This window comes from Scyliorhinus canicula, chromosome 15 (assembly GCF_902713615.1).
Source record: "Scyliorhinus canicula chromosome 15, sScyCan1.1, whole genome shotgun sequence".
Taxonomy (NCBI): domain Eukaryota; kingdom Metazoa; phylum Chordata; class Chondrichthyes; order Carcharhiniformes; family Scyliorhinidae; genus Scyliorhinus; species Scyliorhinus canicula.
Window position 1 is genome coordinate 24,559,755 of NC_052160.1, and position 24,263 is coordinate 24,584,017.

Below are 24,263 nucleotides of genomic sequence, written 5' to 3' on the forward strand. Positions count from 1 at the left end.
CGGCCTCCACCATGGCGGAGGCGGAAGAGAATCCCCCAGCGCGCATGCGCCGGTGGTGACGTCAGCGCCAGCTGACGCACCGGCGCATGCGTGAACCGGCGAAGGCCTTTCGGCCAGCCCCGGGCGTCAAAGGCCATTGGAGCCGGTTTTGCCGCCAGTCGGCGTGGTGCCAACCACTCCGGCGCGGGCCTAGCCCCTCAATGTGAGGGCTTGGCCCCTAAAGGTGCGGAGAATGGGAGGCCCGATGTGGGAGTGGTTGGTGCCACTCCGCTACGCCGGGGGCCCCCGCCCCACCGGGTAGGGGAGAATCCCGCCCCTTAGGAGTACTGTCATCTTCACAGACTGCACCCGTCCCGCCAATGACAACAGGAGTACGTTCCACCTCTTAAAATCCCCCTTCATTTGCTCCGCCAACCGGGCCAAATTCAATTGATGCAATTTCTCCCATCCCCGCACCACCTGGATGCCCAGATACGTGAAACTCGCTCCCATTACCTTAAATGGTAGCTTGCCCAACCTCCTCTCCTGCCCCCTCGCCTGGATCAGAAAGACCTCACTCTTCCCCATGTTAACTTATACCCAGAGAACCAGCCGAATTCCACCAAAATGTCCATGATACCTCCAATACTTTCCAATGGGTCTGATATGTAGAATGACAGATCAGCCCCCACTGCACTCCAATTAACTAGCCCGCCCAGCTAGCCTGGCAGCAGCTGCCCAAGGTGCCCAAGCCTCCTACTCCCCTGCTGATTCCCCCCCCCACTCGCACACTTCACAAACAACAATGAAACATGAAAAAAGGTGCTCTCACCGTCAAACCCTCAATCGCAACAAAACAACTAAAAGGAGAAAAGTTCTCCACCAACCAACAAAAACAAAGATACAGGAAAAAACGGACAGAAAAAACACCCAACTCCTCACACCTCTTCCACAGTTCAATGTCCTCCTTCTCCTGCCAGTCGATTGTCTCTTAAAAAACTCCATCACCTCCTCTGGTATTCCAAAATAATGTTCTCGGCTATTAAAAGTCACCCAGAGGCGGGAAGGGCACAACATCCCAAACTTCACCCCAATTTTAAAGAGGGAAGTCTTCACTCAATTAAACCCGGCTCTCCTCTTCGCCAGGTCCGCGCCCAGGTCCTGGTACACCCGAAGCCCGCTCCCCTCCCAGGTGCATCATCCCGTCTGCCTTTCTTATTTCAGTATGTTCTCCTTGTCCAGGAACCGGTGAAGACACACGACCATCGCCCTTGGTGGCTCATTCGTCTGCGGCTTCCTCAATTAGCGCCCTGTGCACTCGGTCGACCTCCAGAGGCCAGTCAAAGGGCCCCTCCTCCATCAACTTCTCCAACATCTTGGCTACATATGAGCCAGCGTCCACTCCCTCAATGCCTTCAAGCATGATTCTTAGGTTCTGTTTCCGGAAGCGGTACTCCAGGTCCTCCACCTTCTCCTTTAACAGCTTCTGAGTCTCCCGCAGACCCAGCTGTGTCCCAGTCCGATGCCGAGCTTCTGGGCAAGGTTTTTCGGGTGTTGTTTCAGATGCTATGGTACAGCCGTGAGATTCAGATGGAGATGTTAGTGACACTCCAGCAGGAGTCCCAAAGGCTACAGGTGCAGGAGATGGTGCCAGCAATGCTCGACAGCATGCCCCAGTCACTGGAAGACGTGTTCCTGACGCAGATGGACCTTGCCGATGTGCTCCAGAGCATGTCCCAGTCGCTATGGACCTTGTCCCAGATGCAGGTGGACCTGGCTGAGGCACTGTGGAGCATGTCCCAGTCTCAGGTGGGCATTGACGAGTCGCTGCAGTGCATGTCCCAGTTGCTGAGGAATATGTCCCAGATGCAGGTGGACATTGGCGAGGCATTACAGAGCATAGCCCGGTCAAAGAGGAGGCTCGCTGAGGGTGCCAACACCATGGTGCAGACATTGGAGAGCCGCCAGGCCTGGTAGAGCCAGATGACGCAGGGGTCTCTGGTGTTCAGTCCAATCTCTCCTCTGTCCCAAGGTGACCCCCAGGACCTTATGGGCACTGACTGGGAGGAGGGAGCGCTGGAGGCCGACCCAGACCCTCCCTACAAGGAGACGACGGCTCTCCTGAGTCCCTCCCCTGACGACAGGAGGAACAGGGTGGCATCCTGGGGACACACAAAGATGTGCACAAAGCAGAGCACAGAGGGCGAAGCAGTTTGAGGATCGCTGAGGGGCCACTGGGGGGACGGCGGCTCCATTGGAAGCTAGGGACAGTTAGGGTCACAATTGTACACCACTATAACACATTACATCCAAAACATTTGAAGCGTCTGTCATGTTTTTCTGCACTGCAGGTCGGCCTGCACCCCCAACTCCCATTACCCTCCACCCTTCCCCGGCCCAGTGGTCAGACTATGGGGTAGATTGAGGAGCACCAGAGCTTAGCTCACAGCGGGCTATCATCACTCTCCTGACATGTATATTGAGGCGCTGACAGCCGGCACGGGTCCATCACCCTGCAGTGATGTAACCAAAGATACTGGGAAGGTGGAAAAGGGAGCCCCCAGAGCTGCAGTGACCTTGAAGGCCATCGGGAGCATGCATCCTCCCCTTCCTCATTGTGCCAAGTCCACAAGGACATGTCCCCTTGTTGAGGCACAGCCTCCTGCAACATATACTGTCCGACATCTCCTCGAAAAACCAGTGATGCTGTGCACCTTGGGCCAGCGCCTGCCTCCCTTCTAGGTCCCTGGCCTGAAGGGTGGCCGGGTTTTCAGGTGTGGGGCGGGGCCCTGCACATGGGGTTCAACCTCGAGTCTCTGGAGACTCTGTTGCCACTGCCTTCTCTGGCGTCTGGCCGCCTGGCCTGCCATCACCTCTGCGAGGGCAGCTGTTGCAGGATCCTCAACAACATCCAAAATATGATATCTGTAAGGAATTGGCGAGGGTGAGAGACCGACAATCAGTTATGGCTTCCACCCTGGGACTCGGGTCCCCCAAGCCTCCTCCCCTCCCCTTACAGTCCCCGCCATCTCTCAGGGTGCCATCCAATGAGGCGGTTGTGCTGGGACACCGCCCTGTGCACGTACCCTTGGCCATAGCAGTAGCCCCTGTGCAACGGACCCCGTACCCCAGCCGGGAACATTACTTGGACCGGGCAAAGGTTTCCTCCCAGATTCCCACACCCACCCTCTGGTCGCGGGGATATCCATAGTGTTGAGGCCCAGTTCTTGGGTGTTTGATTGTTGGCTGCTGCCTCTGTGGTGTTGACGCCTCCAGTATTCAGGCAAAGTGTCCAGGCCTCACAGTCTGATCAGGATGCTAGGTAATAACACTCTCGTGCTGCATGGCAAGTCTACCACGGGAATCCACTTGAGAGCTGTGAAGTGTTCATGTAACTAATAAGCCAAATCCCTATGCGCGATAGCCTTCAGCAGTGCTGCCAGAGGCCGACACGATCAGAGAGAGTTACAGTGACCTGCACCATATTACCACGGTCAGGGTTCTGTCCTTGTGGTGGACTATTAGACAGTCAGGCAGAAGCTGAAGTTGCCCATGATATGGGTATACACTATTGGGGGGGGGGGGGGGGGGGTTGTTGGACCCCTGGGCGCCGGGCCCCGAGCCGCCCCATGAGGACTGGGCCAATCGTCCCAGTGACCCCTGGCTGATTGCCCGATTTCAAAGATGGCTACTCATCTCCTCCGATCACCACAGCAGCCATTGAGATAAGAAATAGACATAATAGCTTATTATCACAAGTAGGCTTCAATGAAGTTACTGTCAAAAGCCCCTAGTTGCCACATTCTGGCGCCTGTTTCGGGGAGGCCAGATTGCGTTAGCTTCCCGTTTTTAAATAGGTGTGCTCAAGGGTGCCCATGCGACCGCTCACTGGGAAGATGGTTAGATCATAGGAGGCCATGAGATACAGGGTCCGTCCTGTTAACGATATGGAGAGTGACCTTAATTGGTGATTATTGATTTCTCATCACATCTAGGCGGGATCCAGATCTCGCCAACAGAAGCAGCCGGTTAGTTCGGAAACCGATTGGCACCCAGCACAAATGTGGATTTAGGTCTCTCCTGTGATGTAACTGGCTCACTCGGATCCGTGCCAGGCGCAACGCAGTCGTTCAGTGCCCATCAATTTGTGTGTCAATTCTATAATAGATGATTTGTATAATTTGTGAGGGAGCAGAATTGTTATCTAGATACAGAATACATTATTGAAATTGTGTCTTTTAAAAATGTCTTTCATGCAATGTGGGCTGTTGCCCATCCTCACTTGTCCTTGAGGTCAACTGCCTTCTTGATTGGCTGCAGTCCAAGTGGTGTAGGTCCATCCACAGTGCTGTTCGGAAAGGAGTTCCAAGATTTGATCCAAAGGGGTTTGAGAAAAGGTGGGGGGATGACCTATATCATGCGTGGCTTGGGGAGACTTGCAGGTGATAGTATTCACATGCATCTGCTGTACTTGCCCTTCAAGGTGGTAGAGGTTGCACATTTGGAAGGTCTGTCAAAGGACCCTTGGTAAGCTGCTACAGTGCACCTTGTATATAGTACCTGCTACTGCACTGTGGGGCGGGGCGGAATGTTCAGGTTGGTCAATGAGGTGCAAAGTAAACGGGCTGCTTTGTTCTGGATGGTGTTGAGATCTTCAAATGTTTATTGGAACTGCACTCATCAGGCAATCATCCAGGTGAGTATTCCATTACGTTGTACAATAGTAAATGCTGGAAAGGTTACTCGTCTCAGAATTCCCAGCTTCTGATTTGCTCTTGTAGCCACAATACTTATTTTGCTGATCTAGCTCAGTTTCTGGTCAATAATAACCCCCAGAATGTTGACAGAGGGAGATTCAGCAATTTTTTTTTTTAAATTTAGACTACCCTATTCATTTTTTCCAATTAAGGGGCAATTTTAGCGTGACTAATCCAATTACCCTGCACGTCTTTGGGTTGTGGGCTGCAACCCACGCAAACACGGGGAGAATGTGCAAACTCCACACGGACAGTGACCCAGGATCGGGGTCGAACCTGGGACCGTGGCGCCGTGAGACAAAAGTGCTAACCACTGCGCAACCGTGCTGCTGGAGATTCAGAAAATGGTAATGTCTTTGAATGACAAGGGAGATTGGTTAGATTCTCTCTAGTCAGAGATGTTCTTTGCTTGGCACTTGTGTGACGCAAATGTCATTCACCATTTATCAGCTCAAGGCTGCATGTTGTCCAGGTATTGCCGCACATAGAAACATAGAAAATAGGCGATGAGTAGGCCATTTGGCCCTTTGAGCCTGCACCACCATTCAATAGGGGCTGGTTTAGCACACTGGGCTAAATAGCTGGCTTTTAAAGCAGACCAAGGCAGGCCAGCAGCACGGTTCAATTCCCGTACCAGCCTCCCCGAACAGGCGCCGGAATGTGGCGACTCGGGGCTTTTCACAGTAACTTCATTTGAAGTCTACTTGTGGCAATAAGCGATTTTCATTTTCATTTCAATATGATCATGACTGATCATACAAATTCAGTATCTCTCCATACCCCTTGATCCCTTTAGCCGCAACGGCCACGTCCAGCTCCTTCTTGATTATATCAACAAACTGGCCCCAACAGCTTTCTGTGGTAGAGAATTCCACAAGTTCACAACTCTCTGAGAGAAGGAGTTCTTCCTCTTCTCAGTCCTGAATGTCTTACCCCTTATTCTTAGACTGTGACCCCTAGTTCTGGACATCCCTGACATTGGGAACATTCTTCCCACATCTAGCCTGTCCAGTCCCATCAGAATTTTATGGACTGCTTCAGTATCTGAGGAGTTGCAAATGGTGCTGAACATTGTGCAATCATCAGCAAACATTCCCCCATCTTAAAAATGTATTTTATTCCAAAAATGTATCAAAATAGGTTACAACAAATAAGCACCCTGGGAAACATACTTCCTAGCATTAACTATACAGTCTGTACAAATGTATTTTCCCCCTTTTCACCCCCCCCCCCCATCCTGCAACGAACAGCTCCTCAAACACGATCACAAACATCCCCCACCTTTTCTCAAACCCCTCTGCAGAGCCCTTTAACTCACATTTTATCTTTTCCAACCGCAGGAAGTCGAACAGGTCACCCAACCAAGCCGCTACCCCCAGTGGCGATGCCAACCACCACTCCAGTAAAATCCGCTGCCATGCAATCAGACAGACGAAGGCCACGACATCGTTTTTTTCTTCTCCATGAGCTCTGGCTTCTCTGAGACCCTAAATATTGCCACCAAAGGTTCCGGGCCCACCTCCTCCTCCACTATCCTGGCTAAGACCAGAATCATCCCAATTTTTCGCAACCCGAAAACACGTGTGCCTGATTTGCTGGCCCCAAACATTCCAATTCCCACTTCTGACCTTATGGTGGAAGAAAGGTCATTGATGAAGTAGCTGCAGATGGTTAGGCCTAGGACTACCTGAGGAACTCCTGCAGCAATGTCCTAAGATTGAGATGATTAGCCTCCAACAATCATAGCCATCTTCCTTTGTGCTAGACTCCAACCCGTTAAGAGTTTCCCCCTGATTCCAAGTACTGTAACTTCAATTTTGCGAGGACGCCTTGATAGCACACAAAATCAAATGTAGCCTTGATGTCAAGGGCAATCACTCTCAACTCACCTCTGGAATTCAGCCCTTTTGTCCATGTTTGGACCCAAGATGTATTGAGGTCAGGAACCAAGTGGCCCTGGTAGAATCCAAACTGAGCACGAGTGAGCAGGTTATGACTATGTAAATACCCCTTGATAGCACCGTCAATTACACCTTCAGCACTTTGTAGATTATTGAGAGGATGCTGAAGGGTTGGTAATTGGTCAGATTGGATCGTCCTGTATTATGTCCCAGAAAACTAATTTTTATATTTTAAAACTGACCACAAAATGCTGCAAAAAGATGGCTGCCCAAAGAACACCAGTCTTCTCGTGGATTGGAACCACTCCCCTGTCTCAAGAGGGAACAAATGAAGCTTTCAGACTGGTGCTGACTCAAAGTCCTTTCCTGAAATTAATTCAAAATTGAATGGGTCTTTCAATCATAAAGATACTAACTGTCTGAAACTCTCAAGGCGTGAAATCTACAACACAGGATGTATAATCAACTTAACCACCCAACTTATTTAGAAATGGTCTTTGAAATTGTGGACGTCATTTGACAAGGAAGCCATTTTGTTATCTACTTTAAAAATTAAAAAGATGCTTGCCGACGGAGTTCCACTGAAATCCTTTGAACCCAGTGCAAGTTATCCAGATAGCCAATGTATTTTTAAAAATAAATTTAGATATCCAATTATTTTTTTCCAATTAAGGGACAATTATTTTAGTATGGCCAATCCACCTAACATGCACATCTTTGGGTTGTGGGGGTGAAACCCACGCAGTCACAGGGAGAATGTGCAAACTCCACACAGACAGTGATCTGGGGCCGAGATCGAACCCGGGTCCTCAGCGTCGTAGGCAACAGTGCTAACCACTGTGCCTGCCCCAGATAGCCAATCTAATAAACAGTAATATCTTGAAAGTGAGAGAAGGATTCCCCCAACTTGTTCCAACTTTGAGTTCATCTGGGAACTAACCTTTTAAAATTCAACTACAAGAAGCTTCACAGCTTACAGAGAATTCTCTGCTGTACAAGACCTTTCACTTCAACTAAAGCATCAACTCACCTACGAAACTACAGATCTGCCACGAAAGTGACTGACATAACTAAATTGTAATATAATCTGTCTCTAATCTTGGAGTGTGTGATAGTGCATGTAAGTGGGGCAAAGTCCACAAAAAGATCAACCATGATCTTATTGAATGGCGGAGCGGAATTGTTTTTATGTTGGAATTATTTAATTGGAACAATCACTCTGAGGGTAAGAAAACACACCCCCCTTACATATAAAAATACTGTTCATGGGTAGTTAAAAAGGGATGCATCAATTTTGTCCTTGAGTCCCGGTGTTTGTGGACAGGACATACGTGCTAAATTTTCCATATTGCTGAGTAGGTGCCAGTGTTGTAGCTGTACTGGAACAGCTTGGCTAGAAGAGTGACTAGTTCTGGAGCAGATATCTTCAGTACTATTGCTGGAATGTTGTCAGGGCCCATTGTCTTTGCAGCATCCAATTCCTTCAGCCATTTCTTGATGTTATTTAGAGTGAGTCGAATTGGTTGAAGATTGGCATCTATGATGCTACACACCTCTGGAGGAGGCCAAAATGGATTATCCATTCAGCACATGATGATGGCTGCAAATGCCTTGGCTCTTGCACTAATGTGTTGGATTGCCCCATCATTGAGGATAGGGATATTTGTGGAACTTCCACCTCATGTTGGTTGTTTAACTGGATGTGGCAGGACTGCAAAGCTTTGGTTTGATCTATTGGTTGTGAAATTGCTCCGTATATGCATGCTGCTCCCGCTGTTTAATACAAGTGTCGTAGCTTCACCAGGCTAGCACTTGATTTTTAAACATGCCTGGTGCTGGACCTGGCATGTTCTCCTGCACTCTTAAGTTAACTAGGGATCATTTCATTAAGTACCTGATGGTTCGGAGTAGCACATTCTCCTGTATGTCAGAATGTCATCAGGGCTGATATTTCAAGGAATTCAGGGTGAAATTCCTTTTTGAATGAAGATCAGAGAAATGTTTTTTGGCCATAATTATCAAACTGATAATGAAAACCCATTCTCAGCAATCAAAAATTTCATACTTTCCCAGAATTTTGTCCCCAGTCTCTACCTTCAGAACAGAAAAAGAGGCATTATCCCATTTTTCGTTGAATTTCGTTTGATTTCCTTAATCTTTTTTAAAAAAATAAGCTGATAAGGCTTTCCACCCAAAGTCCGTTCTCAAAAATGACACCATTAAAATGGGAATACATAGCTTTATTTACAAGGCTTAGGAAGGTCTTTAAAAAAGCTAAATAATGCTTAATAAAAGCAGACTCATGGGCGGCATGGTGGCACAGTGGTTAGCACTGCTGCCTACAGCGCTGAGGACCTGTTCAATCCTGGCTCTGGGTCACTGTCTGTGTGGATTTTGCACATTCACCCATGTCTGCTTGGGTTTCACCCGCACAACCCAAAGATGTGCAGGTTAGGTGGATTGGGAACACTAAATTGCCCCTTTATTGAAAAAAAAATTATTTGATACGCTAAATTTGTAAACAAAATAAATAAAATAAAAGCAGACTCCCTAAGATGCTGGAAATCTGAAATAAAACTGAAAATGTTGGAAAAACTCAGCAGGTCTGGCAGCAGATGTGGAGAAAGAAATAGAGGGCACAATTCTCCCAAAAAATGACTAAGTATCATCTTGGGCAGGTTTGGTGTGGTGTTACCTGCTGGCTTTTTGGGTTAGATCCAGACCTGTATTCACCCACACTTAGTCATTTTTTGGGGGCTTGGGGAGGTTCTCACCGGTCAATCGCCCTAGAATTTTTTCCCGCAGTGGGGAATTAAACTCACCGGACAGATCAGGTCCTTAGAGATCAGGGTGCCATTTTGGAAGGGTTTCCCGATCTTGAAGTAATATCGAAGGTCCCCCCTTCCCCCCACCGAAGACAATGCAGACGTGGACAACACCTCCAAACCTTGACTCCCAAAGGGCAACATCACCCCACCCATCACGAAAAGTTATCGAGAGCCTCCTCCTTCCACCCAGGCATGAGCCTATGAAAGCTGGCAGAGCCACCTGGGCACCTTGGCAGTGCCAGGCTGGCACCCAGATGGCTTTGCCAGGTGGCATTGCTAGGATGCCACCTATGAAGGTGCAGATTTGCTGCTAGGGCAGCACAGTAGCATTGTGGATAGCACAATGGCTTCACAGCTCCAGGGTCCCAGGTTCGATTCCGGCTTGGGTCACTGTCTGTGCGGAGTCTGCACATCCTCCCCGTGTGTGCGTGGGTTTCCTCCGGGTTGTAGCCATGCTGGCCACGCAAAATGGACACTGAGCCAAACTAAAATGGAAGGCTGCTGAGAAACAGACAGTTCAGCCAGAACAGCAGTCTGCAAAGAGCAGTTTGCATTCTGCAGCAGCAGAAACCAGTTTGGGCTCAGGTAAAGAGACCTTAGCTAGGTGCAAATGGCAAAACGCTTTGCATGCTAATGAGGCCATCAGACTTGAACACCCACACAATAGATACATTTGGTTCTGAATGGACACATTCCAATCAAGACCCAGACATCGAGGCACCAGAAACCTCCGAACAAAAGGACATAAGAAACGCCCCCTCCATCACGGAGACCCCCTCGCATTGGGGAATTAATCCAGTATCGATAAGAAATTGATCCAATAGGTAGAGCCCGCCCGAGAAGAGGGAAGGACAACGGAACCCCTATAAAAGATAGGGACCTCGTGTTGTCCGGTCTGTTAAACCTGTGCTCCGGCCCCGACTGACACCTGGTATCCTGACTCCAGCCGTTGAGCACCAGCCGCCGAAACCGTAAGTTCAACGCTCGCTACGCGATCCAAGCCCACTAGACTCCCAAGTGCCAGAACGCTTGCTGAAGGCTGCAGACAAAACCAGGACGAAGGCCTCGTTCTCTGACCTTGCCTGTTCCTGTTAGATAAGTATTCTGTTTGCTTATGTTTAGTTGTAGCTTAGTCTCTTAGTGTGTGCATGAGTATTTATTATTAACTGTATAATAAATATTGATCGTTTGAACTTGACTAATCGGTGTATCGTCTTTATTACTTTGAATTTGACCTTGGAATACTTGTGACGTTGCCTATACGGCAGCTGGCGACTCCAGAGCTTAAATAATTACATAGAACAGAGCCTAGCAGTGTTAAGCACACGTCGAACTCGGAGGCGTGTTAATACACTCCAATAAACGCGTTTTACGCCCATAGTAAAACGTGCAACATTTAGTGGCGACATCCGCCGGGACCCTGTTGCAAGTGGAAACACCACAGTGTCCAGGACCCTGAAATTTGAATTAGAACTCCAAATTGCAGAGAAAGAAAGAGATCACAAGTATTCAAGGTGTTCAAAATAATAAGCGAAATTTGGAAGTGTGTTTTAGTGCATGCGTACTAACAGGGCTGTAAGGTAAAACTGAAAGCTTTTTGTTGCGACAAACTTTCGGTAGTTTTGTGATCGGAAAATAGCGTAAGCCGTACCCTTTTTACGAAACACCACCCCAGCAACCCCCTGTTCCAAATTATAAAAAGAGAGTCAGAGGAAATGGCCATGCAGGCAATGGAACGTCTGATGGATCCAGCAAAGTTTGTGGTCGCAGCGACCAGCAGCAGTAGCAGAGTAGGCCAGTGTCCCACGTGGGAGCTGGAACTCCGCAAATATCTGCAGGGAAAGGGATGGCCCCTTTGGAAAGAGTTTTGTGCAAATGAGGAGACAGGTCCCGGAAGTATAGGTCATACTTGGTGGGAGAACCTCTCTCAGATACACAAAAAGAGTTTAGGTAAAGCACGCAAGCCGATGGCGATTGTGTCCTGCTTGGCACAGTTGCGAGGCGCAGAGGAGGTCATCAGGACGCTCCGGACAGATTTAGAGGAAAGGAACCGAATGAGTAAGGTCGATGTCAGGGACATCGAGAAAGAAAACCTGGATCTTAAAGGGAAGTTGGCAGAGAAGGATAGAGAGGTGGATGATGCCAAGAGGGCTCACCAGTCTTGTCTAGCTCATCTGAACAGTTCCCAGACCCAGTATGAGAAAGCCTATCAGGACGTGCAACGTGCCGTTCTGATAAGACAGGAATCGGAAAAGCAGGTGGAGGCATTGCAGAGGCAATGTTCCGATCTCAAAGCAGCTTTGAGAGCACTCCACGCTGCAACGACCGAACAAAGACAAAGCACAGTTGACCACGCGAAATGCAGGAAACAGATTGCGGAACTGCAATCTCTGCTTTCGGTGCAGAATGGCTTCCAAAGCACCTTTGGAGCTCAGTTAGATGGGGAAAACGCCCCAGATTGGCAGGAATTAAGCGAGACAGCGCAGCGTTATGTTCAGGGAACATGTGCGCCCGCAGCTCAGCAGAAACGACAGGCACCCCAACCCCCCACAGCTCAGATCATAACCGCACCCATGAATCCCGTAACCACACAGAGGAAAGCCGAATCAGAAGGCGCCCCAGACATAACTTACACCACCCCTTTAACAGTAACCCAGCTAAGGGACGCTTGTGAAAAGATCACTCCGTTCCTCCCCACCGCAGACCCCCACCAGTTTTTCGCTAAAGTAAAGCAGCAGGCTACCATGTACGGCCTGGATGAGAGAGAGCAGGTTAAGCTCACCGTGTTGAGCTTAGACCAGAGTGTAGTGGCAGCCCTCCCCGACCCACAAAACGTGGCAGGAGGCAGCCTAGAGGAGATGCACACTGCCATTTTAGATGCCATCGGGTACAATAGAGGTGACCCCGTAGAAGGCTTGAATAAGTGCAGGCAGAAGAGATCCGAACACCCCACAGCATTCGCAGGAAGGCTGTGGATTCACTTCAGCGCAGTTTTCGGACAGCTAGATAGAGCGCATTTAACCCGCGAAAACATGGTTAAGTGGACGCGCACAATTATCTCACACGCAACAGAAGCAGGACAGAGCGCTTGCAATAATTACGACCCCTCAGAAGAGGCCCATAACGAAAAATGGGTCCTGAAAAGATTGTCCCGCGTTTGGCAGCAATCCGTCCACAATAAAACAGCATTTATAAATCCCGAAGAAGAGCAGGCAGATGCAGACATGAATCCAGTTAGAACATATCAAAACCCCGCATGTGTAAATGAGGGAAGGAACAGCCCACAGCAGATCAAGTCAAAGGAATGTTTTAACTGTGGCCAGTTAGGACATTACGCTCGAGAATGTCAAGCCCCCCCGAAACAGCAACAGAATCAGCCCACCAATGCCCCCCGAAGCAGCAATGAAACCAACAGCCCAGACCCCCCCTCTCAGGGAACAGTACACAAGGGAACAATGCACCAGAGTGCCTGCTCCGCCTTATGTGCCTCAGGGGTCATGTTACAACTGTAGGCAGCCAGGACACTTCTCCCGAGATTGCAGGAGACACCCAGCACCAGCTAGACCCGCCCCCAGATATGAAAGAGAACCCCACCCACAGCAGCCACAAGGTCCCAGCTTCCCCATGCAAACTATGAGTGCTTACCCACCACTTCTCATGGCAGGGATACCTCAGCAATGCCAGTTCATTTTTGTTTCTCTCCTTCCCCTCTTCTTCGGTCACACTGCACTGGCTCCATATGCTAGTTACACCCCCAGCCAAATGTAATTTACAGTATCCTTTGTTCTGATGGAACCTGTACGATATTCGTCGCATGTTTGTTTGTATGTGTTTGTTAAATGTTCAGTGTTTAAATTTAAACAGCTTTTCACAGCCCCACGCCACCACTGATGGAACCTGCACGTATGTTTGTCTTCGTTTTATGTTTGTTTGTCTCCGGATTGTACAATGTTTCAGTTGGAGGATGGACATCTTCTTTTCAGCTGAAAAGATTGTGACCACCTCACATACACGTTAGCTTGTCCGCAGATACTTCTGAGAACTTCGGTTTGATTGGAGATCTTTTCCAAAGTTGTAAGGCCACACGCCAAATAGTTTATCTGCAGATATCTCTGAGAACTTCAGTGATGTCCTCAGTTGGAGCATCTTGGCTCCCTTGGTTTTTTTAGGTGCCCCTCTATTCGGCGAAATAGAGGCTGCAAGTCATGGTAAACACATTCGTACCCGTTTCTTTCCAGGTTACTCAGGCAGTGGACAAACGGCACTGAGGACCCGCCCTGTCTGAGAACCAACCCTTGGTCAGCCAAGCTCGGGTATGGCACAGCACGCCCTACCCGGGGATCCCATCCAACTCATACCCGTAGCGGCCCATACGCAACTCATTCGGATGTTTCTTTCCAAATTTGTTTTCATTTTAGGTTAGGTAGCCCTTCGGCCGCCATCCCACATGCTATTTACATCCGGGAACATTCGGATGGTAAATCAGCAAAGCCTGCGAGACGGCTCGCAGAAGGAAGGATTGTTAGGTGTATGCTGGTCTTTAAATTCGCTTTTGAAAAAAAAATGAGGGGAGTCACAGGGTGTGACTTAGCCAGTCATTTTAAAGGGTCAATTGGGTTTTGAAAGACAGATGCACTAACAAGTAAAGGTCTTAAACTGTGTATTGACAGATACTGTGCTTGATCCCAAAGGTTTCAAAGGACGAGACAGAGGTCGAAGCCAGGATTGTCAATACCGGAGGAAGAAGGAAGAGAAAGAAGAAGAACAGCAAAATGATGGAAGCCCACTTATTACTATTTAATGTCATATGTATATGTGTGGAAACAAGACACGTTTCCCCCACAACCCCCACCGTAAATGTTTCTAGTACAGCAAACCCCCAGTGCTCAGCTCTGATCAGCGAGGTTCAGACCTGGTGTACTAAATTCATGACGTGGTACTCCATGTCCTACATAATCGAATCACTGTTGGTGATTGCGATCCTCACCATCCTAGTGCAGACCCTCAGGTTGAGGAAATGGAAGAGGAGAGCCTCTCGTTCCAGCACCTCACCCATCTATAGAGTGCAATCCCCCATCTTCGGATTCCACCAAACCCCTCAACCCCTCACTGATTACAACACTCTGTAAATAAAATTCAGCCATGTATTATATTGTTCCATACTCGACTGCCGAGTTGGGAAGTGTGATGTTGTGGTGTGAATGGTTAAGGTTTAGAGTGATTAAATGTTTAAGTTAAGGTTAAGGTTAATAGTGATAGGTAGAGGTTCCCAATTGTAGTAATGCATGTCCCTTTGACATAGGGCCAAGTAGAAATGTTAGTTAAATTTTTTTTTCTCTTCTTCCCATAGTTTAGAACAGAGTAGAACAGGAACTGGCAAGAGGTCAGAACACAAGGAGGCAAAGTACATAGGTGATCCTTCACAATAGTATGATTGTGAGGATCACAAGGAGGGAATGTAGCCATGCTGGCCACGCAAAATGGACACTGAGCCAAACTAAAATGGAAGGCTGCTGAGAAACAGACAGTTCAGCCAGAACAGCAGTCTGCAAAGAGCAGTTTGCATTCTGCAGCAGCAGAAACCAGTTTGGGCTCAGGTAAAGAGACCTTAGCTAGGTGCAAATGGCAAAACGCTTTGCATGCTAATGAGGCCATCAGACTTGAACACCCACACAATAGATACATTTGGTTCTGAATGGACACATTCCAATCAAGACCCAGACATCGAGGCACCAGAAACCTCCGAACAAAAGGACATAAGAAACGCCCCCTCCATCACGGAGACCCCCTCGCATTGGGGAATTAATCCAGTATCGATAAGAAATTGATCCAATAGGTAGAGCCCGCCCGAGAAGAGGGAAGGACAACGGAACCCCTATAAAAGATAGGGACCTCGTGTTGTCCGGTCTGTTAAACCTGTGCTCCGGCCCCGACTGACACCTGGTATCCTGACTCCAGCCGTTGAGCACCAGCCGCCGAAACCGTAAGTTCAACGCTCGCTACGCGATCCAAGCCCACTAGACTCCCAAGTGCCAGAACGCTTGCTGAAGGCTGCAGACAAAACCAGGACGAAGGCCTCGTTCTCTGACCTTGCCTGTTCCTGTTAGATAAGTATTCTGTTTGCTTATGTTTAGTTGTAGCTTAGTCTCTTAGTGTGTGCATGAGTATTTATTATTAACTGTATAATAAATATTGATCGTTTGAACTTGACTAATCGGTGTATCGTCTTTATTACTTTGAATTTGACCTTGGAATACTTGTGACGTTGCCTATACGGCAGCTGGCGACTCCAGAGCTTAAATAATTACATAGAACAGAGCCTAGCAGTGTTAAGCACACGTCGAACTCGGAGGCGTGTTAATACACTCCAATAAACGCGTTTTACGCCCATAGTAAAACGTGCAACAGGGTGCTCCGGTTTCCTCCCACAGTCCAAAGGTATGCAGGTTAGGTGGATTGGCCATGATAAATTGCCCTTAGTGTCCAAAATTGCCCTTAGTGTTGGGTGGGGTTACTGGGTTATTGGGATAGGGGAAGGTGTTGACCTTGGGTAGGGTGCTCTTTCCAAGAGCCGGTGCAGACTCGATGGGCCGAATGGCCTCCTTCTGCACTGTAAATTCTATGAAAAGATGTCCAGGTGGCATCTGCAGCGCGAGGCACCACCCTGCCCAAAGGTCATGCAGCTGGGTATCTCCGATCCCCAGGGAGACCCCCATGAATGTCATTCCATCTGGTCTCCATTTGTGGGGACCAGTGCTAAACAGCACTCGCCTCAGGTCCCCGAGGTGAATGGTATGAATCGAAAGGCCTCAGCTATTCGAGTATCTGCACATTAAAGTGAGATTAGCTGTCGTGCTCGAAGGTGCAGATTTGCCAAAAAGTGATGCTGCCCACAATGGGCTGGATTTACATCGCAACATCTCACAAAATCACGTTGGACCTCGTGAGGAGTTGCAAGCCGGGTAGATCCCGGGAGTGGGCCTTCCGGATTTTATCGGCCATGCTGCACCACAGCGAGCTGCTTTTTCGGCGCAGCGTAGCTATTAGATTGCGCCCATTAACTTTGTTTCTCTCTCCACAGATGCAGCCAGACCTCCTGAGTTTTACCATCATTTTCTCTTTTTATCGTGAACAATGTTTACCTCGGTACATACATAATAATAATCTTTATTGTCACAAGTAGGCTTACATTAACATTGCAATGAAGTTACTGTGAAAGTTACTGGTCGGCACATTCCGGCTACTGTTCGGGTACACAGAGGGAGAATTCAGAAAGTCAAAATTACCTAACAGCACGTCTTTCGGGACTTGTGGGAAGAAACCGGAGCACCCGGAGGAAACCCACACAGATACGGGGAGAACCTGCAGACTGCACACAGACAGTGACCCAAGCCAGGAATCGAACTTGGGACCCTGGCGCCGTAAAGCAACAGTGCAAACCACTGTGCTACTATGTTGCCCTCTGTGCTATAAAATCTGGAAATACTCAGCAAGTCAGGCTGTGGAGAGAGAAACAATGTTAGATGTTAAAAGGTCTGTGACCTTTTATCAGAGGATTTTGCTGCTGCATCCCAAAGGCTAATGATTACGCATTGAGAGAGATTACAGATAAAGAGCCAGGGATTATTGGAATAAACTTACCAAGCCATGCTTCTTATTAGCCACCCATTCTCCAGAGTACACGGCTCCATTAGCATAGAAGAACTTGCCTTGCCCTTGCCGGACTCCCATCACAAACTCCCCTATATATTGGTTCCTCTGTGGATACTGACTACCTGGCAGACGCTTCAGAAACCAAGTGTGGGTGCCAAATCCATGCTGAAACAAAAAGTAGTTTACTGGAAAAGCTTCAAATCAGCTCAGTTAAGAGAATTTAAAGTGTGCTTTCCAATGTATTAGGTCTAATCACTGAAAAAGTACACCTGTTAATTACTGACAGCATGGTAAATATTTGTTATTGGCTATTTATTACTGCCAGTTCCAAGCAATGTATGCCTGTTGCTTCTGACAACGCATGCCCAATAATTGTGTGCACCACCACATGTACACACCCTCACACTGAGAATAGCAATCATAGAGTCAGAGGTTTACAGCGTGAAAACAGGCCCTTCGGCCCAACTTGTCCATGCCGCCAAGTTATTACCTCTAAGCTAGTCCCATTTGCTCGCATTTGGCCCATTTCCCTCTATACCCAGCTTTCCCATATAATTGTTTAAATGCTTTTTAAATGGCAAAATTGTACCCGCCTCTACTACTGCCTATGGCAGCTCTGGTTCCAGACACTCATGACCGTCTGTGTGAAAGAATTGCCCCTCTGGACCCTTTTGTATCTCTCCTCTCTCACCTTAAACCGATGGCCTTTAGTTTTAGACTCTCCTACATTTGGGACAATATGTTGACTATCTATTTCCCTTATTTCTGCCCCTCAGTATTTTATATAATCTCTGAAACTCTCATCGAGTTCCGACTGAAAAACAAAACTTATAAGCGACATCCCTCCTGTGATTAGATTGGCTAATAGGGAGCTCTGCTAAATTTGAATATCCATTTAAATTACTGGTTAGAAATTGAATTGCGACTGAGGTAATAAGGAGAAATATAAAAAAAGTTTAAATAAAACAATTTTTAAAAAATTAAAAGCAAATGAAATAAAATAGAGATGGAGGGTCAGGTGATGTATTTTTCATGCATGATGTGGGAGCTGGTGGACCCCACTGTGGTTCCCAGTGAGCACGTCTGTAGTAAGTGTTGGTTGCTTGAGGAACTTTGGCTCAGAATTGCTAAGCTGGATGCTAAGATTCAGACGCTGTGACACATCAGGGACGGGGAGAGATACCTGGACACTGTGTTCCAGGAGGCAGTCACACCCCTTAGATTAAATACCTTGAAGTTGACCAGTGGTCAGGGACAGGAGGGTGATGCTTCTGCGAGCGAGGCAGGTAGAGGGATCCAGGAGGTAGGGTTGCAAGCGCCTCAGTCCCTGAACTTTTCCAACAGGTTCGGGATTCTTGCTCCCTGTATGCAGGAAGGATGAGCAAACTGATCACAGCACTGTAGTACCGGAATCCGTTCAAGTGGGGGGAGAGCAAAGAAATGTAGTCATAATTGGGGATAGTATAGTTAGGGGCATTGAAACTCTTCTCCGTGGCCAGGATCGAGACTCCCGAAGGTTGTGTTGCTTGCCTGGTGCTCGGGTTCAGGATATCTCATCTGAGCTGCAGACAAACTTGGAGTAGGAGGGTAAAGATCCAGTTGTCATGGTCCACGTAAGTACCAACGACGTAGGTAGAACAAGGAAAGATGTTCTGCTAAGGGAGTATGAACAGCTAGGAGTTAAATTAAAAAGCAGAACCAAAAAGTAATAATCTCCGCGTCACTACCTGAGCCACGAGGTAATTGGCACAGGGTCAATAGATTAAGGAGATAAATGCATGGCACAGAGATTGGTGTGGGAGGAATGGGTTTGAATTCATGGGACATTGGCACCAGTCATAGAGGGAGAATTAGTGGGAAGCCAGGGATTGGGAAGTCTTTAACAACGAGCAGAGGACAACTACTAAAAAAACAATAAGGGTGAAGATGAAATATAAGTGTAAGCTAGCTAGTAATTGTGATGAATGTGTAACTGGTAATTCACACTGTACCTTACTGTTGTCCCTGTGGGCCCCTTCTGTGAGCCACTCTGCGGCTCTGCCCACAGGGGGAGATGAGGAGCATGTACAGGGCTCCGCCCCCTTTAGGGAGTATAAGTGCTGCAGTCTTGTGAGACAGCCCTCAGTATCGTGCAGTCGCAGGCAGGCTCAGTTGTAAGCCGATTAAAGCCACAGTTTACTCCAACTCGTGTCTCAGAGTGAATTGATGGTCGCATCAGTAATATAAAAGAAGATAGGGAACTTCCGGTTGTGGCTATGCCTAGGTAGGTCGCACGGTCGGCAGCTCCCACCAATAACGGACTTTTGGGCCCTTTTACGGAGCTCCAGCGGCATTTGGACGACGATTCCCGATGTGGGAAGGAAACATTGAGGGTCCCCCAGCGCTGTATGGAGTAGACCAGGAGTGGGGCGATCAAAAAGCGGCTTTGGAGAAGAGAGGAGAACGGGCGTGAAAAAACAAGATGGCGGCCGGCGGAAATCAAGCAGCGTGGGCCCAGTGATCATGGGAGCAGCAGGAGTTTCTCAGAAGCTGCTTTGCCGAGTTAAAGGCGGAGATGTTGGTCCCTATGAAGGCTTCTATTGAAAGGTTGGTGGAGACCCAGAATATGCAGGGGACGGCGATCAAGGAGGTGCAGCAGAAGGCCTCTGATAACGAGGATGAGATGTTGGGCCTGGCGGTTGGAGTGGAGGCGCACGAGGCTCTGCATAAAAGATGGCAGGAGAGGCTGGAAGACCTTGAAAACAGGTCAAGGAGGCAGAACCTGCGGATTCTGGGTCTCCCTGAAGGCGTGGAGTGGTCGGATGATGGTGCGTATGTGACCACGATGCTGGGAACGCTGATGGGCGCGGGGGCTTTCCCGCGGCCCCTGGAGCTGGATGGGGTGCACAGAGTCCTGGCAAGGAGGTCTAGAGCGAACGAGCCACCGAGAGCTATGGTGGTAAGATTCCACCGCTTCACCGATAAGGCGCGTGTCCTGCGATGGGCGAAGAAGGAGCGAAGTAGCAGGTGGGAGAACTGTGGGATCCGTATTTACCAGGACTGGGGTGTAGAGCTGGCCAAGAGGCGTGCGGGATTCAACTGGGCCAAAGCGGTCCTCCACAGCAAAGGGGTGAAGTTCGGGCTGTTACAACCGGCGAGGCTGTAGGTTACATATCAGGACCGGCACCACTATTTCGATACGTCGGATGAGGCGTGGACTTTTATAAAGAACGAGAAGCTGGACTCAAACTAATGGGCTGCAGTATGTTGTTGGGGCAAGCTGGTGGGGGCTGGTGGGGGGGGGGGGGGGGGGGGGGGGGGGAGCGGTACTATGTTGGGTTTTCTCCCCGTGTTCTCTTTTGTTTTTATTGCCTCCCTCTGCCCTGGGCCCTCGGGGTTCTGGGTTGGGTCACAGTTGGGAAGAGCTGCGTCACAGGTGATGGGTTCGGGCCAGACAGTGAGAGCAGTTTATTCGCTCAACGTTGGGGGTAGCACCCGAAATTTGTTTGTTTGAGAGAGTTGTGTTTTATTTTCCTCTGTGCACACGGGATGTTGGGGGAGGACTCTCTTTACCTCACTTAGTTGAGGGGGGGAGAGGTTGGAGACCCGTAGAGGGAGCCAACAGGGGCATTGGAGGTAGAGGCGGGAGCGGCCAGGGTCAGCATGAGTCAGCTGACTTGCGGGAGTGCAATGGGGGGGGGGGGGGGGGAAGAGGGGTTAAGCGAACGCTTGACTAGGGTGGGGGGGTTGAGGGGGGGGGCTGGGATGCTGTTTTGCTGACTGGAGGGGAATCAATTTTGTGAGTAAAGGGGAGAGTTGGGACGGGGAGCCTCCGGCTGGGGGGCTGGAGCGTGCGGGAGGCGCGGGCACGTGGCCGGCCGAAAAAAGGAGATGGCTAGTCGGCAGGGGGAGGTGGGTAATTAACCCCCCGACCAGGCTATTCACGTGGAACGTGAAGGGCCTGAAGGGGCCAGTCAAGAGGGCCCGTGTGTTTTCGCACTTAAGGGGGTTAAAGGCAGACATAGCCATGCTACAAGAAACGCATCTGAAGGTCGCGGATCAAACCAGGCTGAGGAAGGGGTGGGGGGGCAGGTCTTCCACTCAGGGCTGGATGCGAAGACCAGGGGGGTTGCAATCTTGGTGAGCAAGCGGGTGGCATTTGAGGCGGGGGATATTGTGGCGGTTAAAGGGGGTAGATATATTATGGTGAGTGGCAAACTGCAGGGGGCCTGAGTGGTGTTAGTGAATGTGTATGCTCCGAACTGGGACGATGCAGGGTTCATGAAGTGGATGTTGAGTAGGATTCCGGATTTGGAGTCAAGCAGTCTGGTAATGGGGGGGGGGGGGGGGGGGGCACTTCAACACGGTCCTGGACCCGGCACTGGATCGATCTAGGTCTAGATCTGGTAAGAGGCCGGCTGCGGCCAAGGTCCTGAGGGGGTTCATGGACCAAATGGGGTGAGTGGACCCATGGAGTTTCGCTAGGCCAAGGACGAAGGAGGTTTCTTTCTTCTCCCATGTTCACAAGGCGTACTCGCGGATTGACTTTTTCGTGGTGAGTAGGGCGCTAATCCCGAGAATGGAGGGGGTAGAGTACTCAGCCATTGCAATTTCGGACCATGCCCCACACTGGCTGGAGTTGGGGCTGGGGGAGGAGAGAGGCCAACGCCCTCTGTGGAGACTGGATGTAGGACTGTTGGTGGATGAGGAGGTCTGTGGGCGGATTCGGAGGAGTATCCAAAGTTTTGTGGTGACCAACGATACTGGGGAGGTTTCAGTGAGTGTGGTCTGGGAGGCACTGAAGGCAGTTATCAGGGGGAAGCTAATTTCAGTCAGGGCCCACAGGGAGAAGAGGGATAGGATGGAGAGGGAGAAGTTGGTGGGGGAGATACTTAGGGTGGACAGGTGGTATGCGGATTTCCCCAAGGAGGGGATGTTAGAAGAGCGCCGGAGTCTGCAGGCGGAGTTTGACTTGCTTAACACAGGGAAGGCAGAGGCTCAGTGGAGGAAGGTACAGTAGGGGCTGGTTTAGCACACTGGGCTAAATCGCAGACCAAGGCAGGCCAAAATCACAGTTCAATTCCCGTACCAGACTCCCTGAACAGGCGCCAGAATGTGGCGACTAGGGGCTTTTCACAGTAATTTCATTGAAGCCTACTCGTGACAATAAGCGATTTTCATTTCATTTTTCATTTCAGGAGCGGTGTACGAGTATGGGGAAAAGGCAAGCAGGATGCTGGCGCACCAACTACGGAAGAGATAGGCGGCCAGGGAAATTGAGCGAATTAGGGACAGGGGGGTAACACGGTGCTGAGTTCGGCAAGGATCAATGAGGTCTTCAAGGACTTTTATGGTAAACTATATGAGTCAGAGGGGGGGGACATGAAGCGATTCTTGGACAACTGAGGTTCCCTAAGGTGGAGGAGGGGTGGGTAGAGGGATTGGGGGCCCCGATTGAGATGGAGGAATTGGTTAAGGGTTTGGAGGTGTTGCTCGTTTTGGTGAGTGTGCTTTACGCTCAATTGGCTCTGTTTTATTGCGCTAGAGTCGCCAGGTATCTTTATGATACCACCACGAGGTTCAAGTTCAAGTGCTGATCAATAACTCAATACACCAGTTAGTAAGGTTCAAATCAAAACACATTTATTATATACACAGTCAATCGCTACTCATGCATAAATACTACAGAACTAGACTACTTCTACCACTAAAGGCCAATACTTATCTTCTGGAAAAGATACCCACTGGGTCAGAGAACAATGGCCTCTTGTTCGGTCCTGAGACTGCAAGCTTCCAGCTGGTATGGACTAAGGTTTAGGAGCGCCTATCTCGTAGCATGCGTTGACTGGACACTTACTTGTTGGTGCAGCTGCTAGGCAGGTCTCTGTCAAGGGCTGTTTCGAGCTGCTGGGAGTCCCTGCCAAGAGGTCTATCGAGAGAAACTGCCAAGAGACCGAATTGAACTTGGGACCTGTCTTTCATAAGCCCCAGGGGCTTCGCGCCCTTTTGGGCGGACCCCGTGCCTGACCCCAATCGATTGGATCACGTACCAATCGATCGGTTTGAATTCCCCAATACTGGGGCTGTTTCCTGATCGCTGGGCGGTCCTTGGGTGCTCGTTAGCTTCTTTTGTCTTGGACTCCTGCTGGCGCCGAGGAGTCTGGCTTTACCTCGATTATCCTAACTGTTGCTATTGTGCCTGGGAATCGCTCATTAATATTCAGATTGCTGGTTTCAATGCTGTCTGCTTTCTGCAACTCGAATATACAGAAGAGCTCTGCAAACTGCTTGTTTTCTCATACTGTCCAATTTTCTCTGTGTTCATTGCGAAACTCCTATTATAAGTCGGGAAGTGGCCAACCCAGGTGGCTACAGAGGGTATGCAGTTGGGCAAACTCCGGGACCGGACGGATATCCCGTAGAATTTTACAGGAAATTCTCAGAGCTGTTGGGTCCGTTATTGTTGAGAACCTTCAATGAGGCTAAGGAGAAGGGAATCCTTCCCCCGACAATGTCGCACGCTCTGATCTCGCTCATCCTTAAGCAAGATAAGGACGCGTTGCAATGTGGCTCCTACAGGACGATATCGCTCCTTAATGTAGAATCCAAACTGTTGGCCAAGATCCTGGCCACCAGAATTGAGGACTGTGTCCCGGGAGTGATCAATGAGGATCAGACGGGGTTTGTGAAGGGCAGGCAGCTAAACACGAATGTGCGGAGGCGCCTGAATGTGATTATGATGCCCTCGGAAGGAGGGGATGCAGAAGTGGTGGCGGCAATTGACGCAGAAATAGCCTTCAATCGGGTGGAGTGGGAGTACCTGTGGGAAGTGTTCGGCAGATTTGGATTTGGCGAGGAATTTATAGGGTGGGTTAAATTGCTGTTTTCAGGCCCCTGTAGCGAGTGTGTCGACGAACCGGCTGGGGTCGGAATACTTTAGGCTACATCGAGGAACGAGGCAGGGGTGCCCCCTGTCCCTCCTGCTATTTGCCCTGGCAATTGAGCCGCTGGCCATGGCGCTGAGGGAGTCTAGAAACTGGAGGGGGCTGGTTCGCGCGGGGGGGGGGGGGGGGGGGGGGGGGGGGGGGGGCATGAGGTTTCACTGTATGCGGATGACCTGCTCCTGTACATTTCGGACCCGGTGGAGGGGATGGGGTAGGTCATGC

At 49.5% G+C, this 24,263-nt stretch overlaps 1 protein-coding gene across 4 annotated transcripts in view; it reads right to left on the minus strand.

Annotated features, from left to right (window-relative positions):
• Nucleotides 1-24,263, minus strand: part of rsph10b (radial spoke head 10 homolog B) — a 116,029-nt gene that overhangs the window by 60,789 nt on the left and 30,977 nt on the right. For all 4 annotated transcript variants that reach the window (XM_038820180.1, XM_038820179.1, XM_038820178.1 and 1 more), the window contains exon 7: nt 17,107-17,283. In XM_038820180.1, coding sequence (XP_038676108.1) covers nt 17,107-17,283 — 177 coding nt within the window. The remainder of the gene's footprint in view (nt 1-17,106; nt 17,284-24,263) is intronic.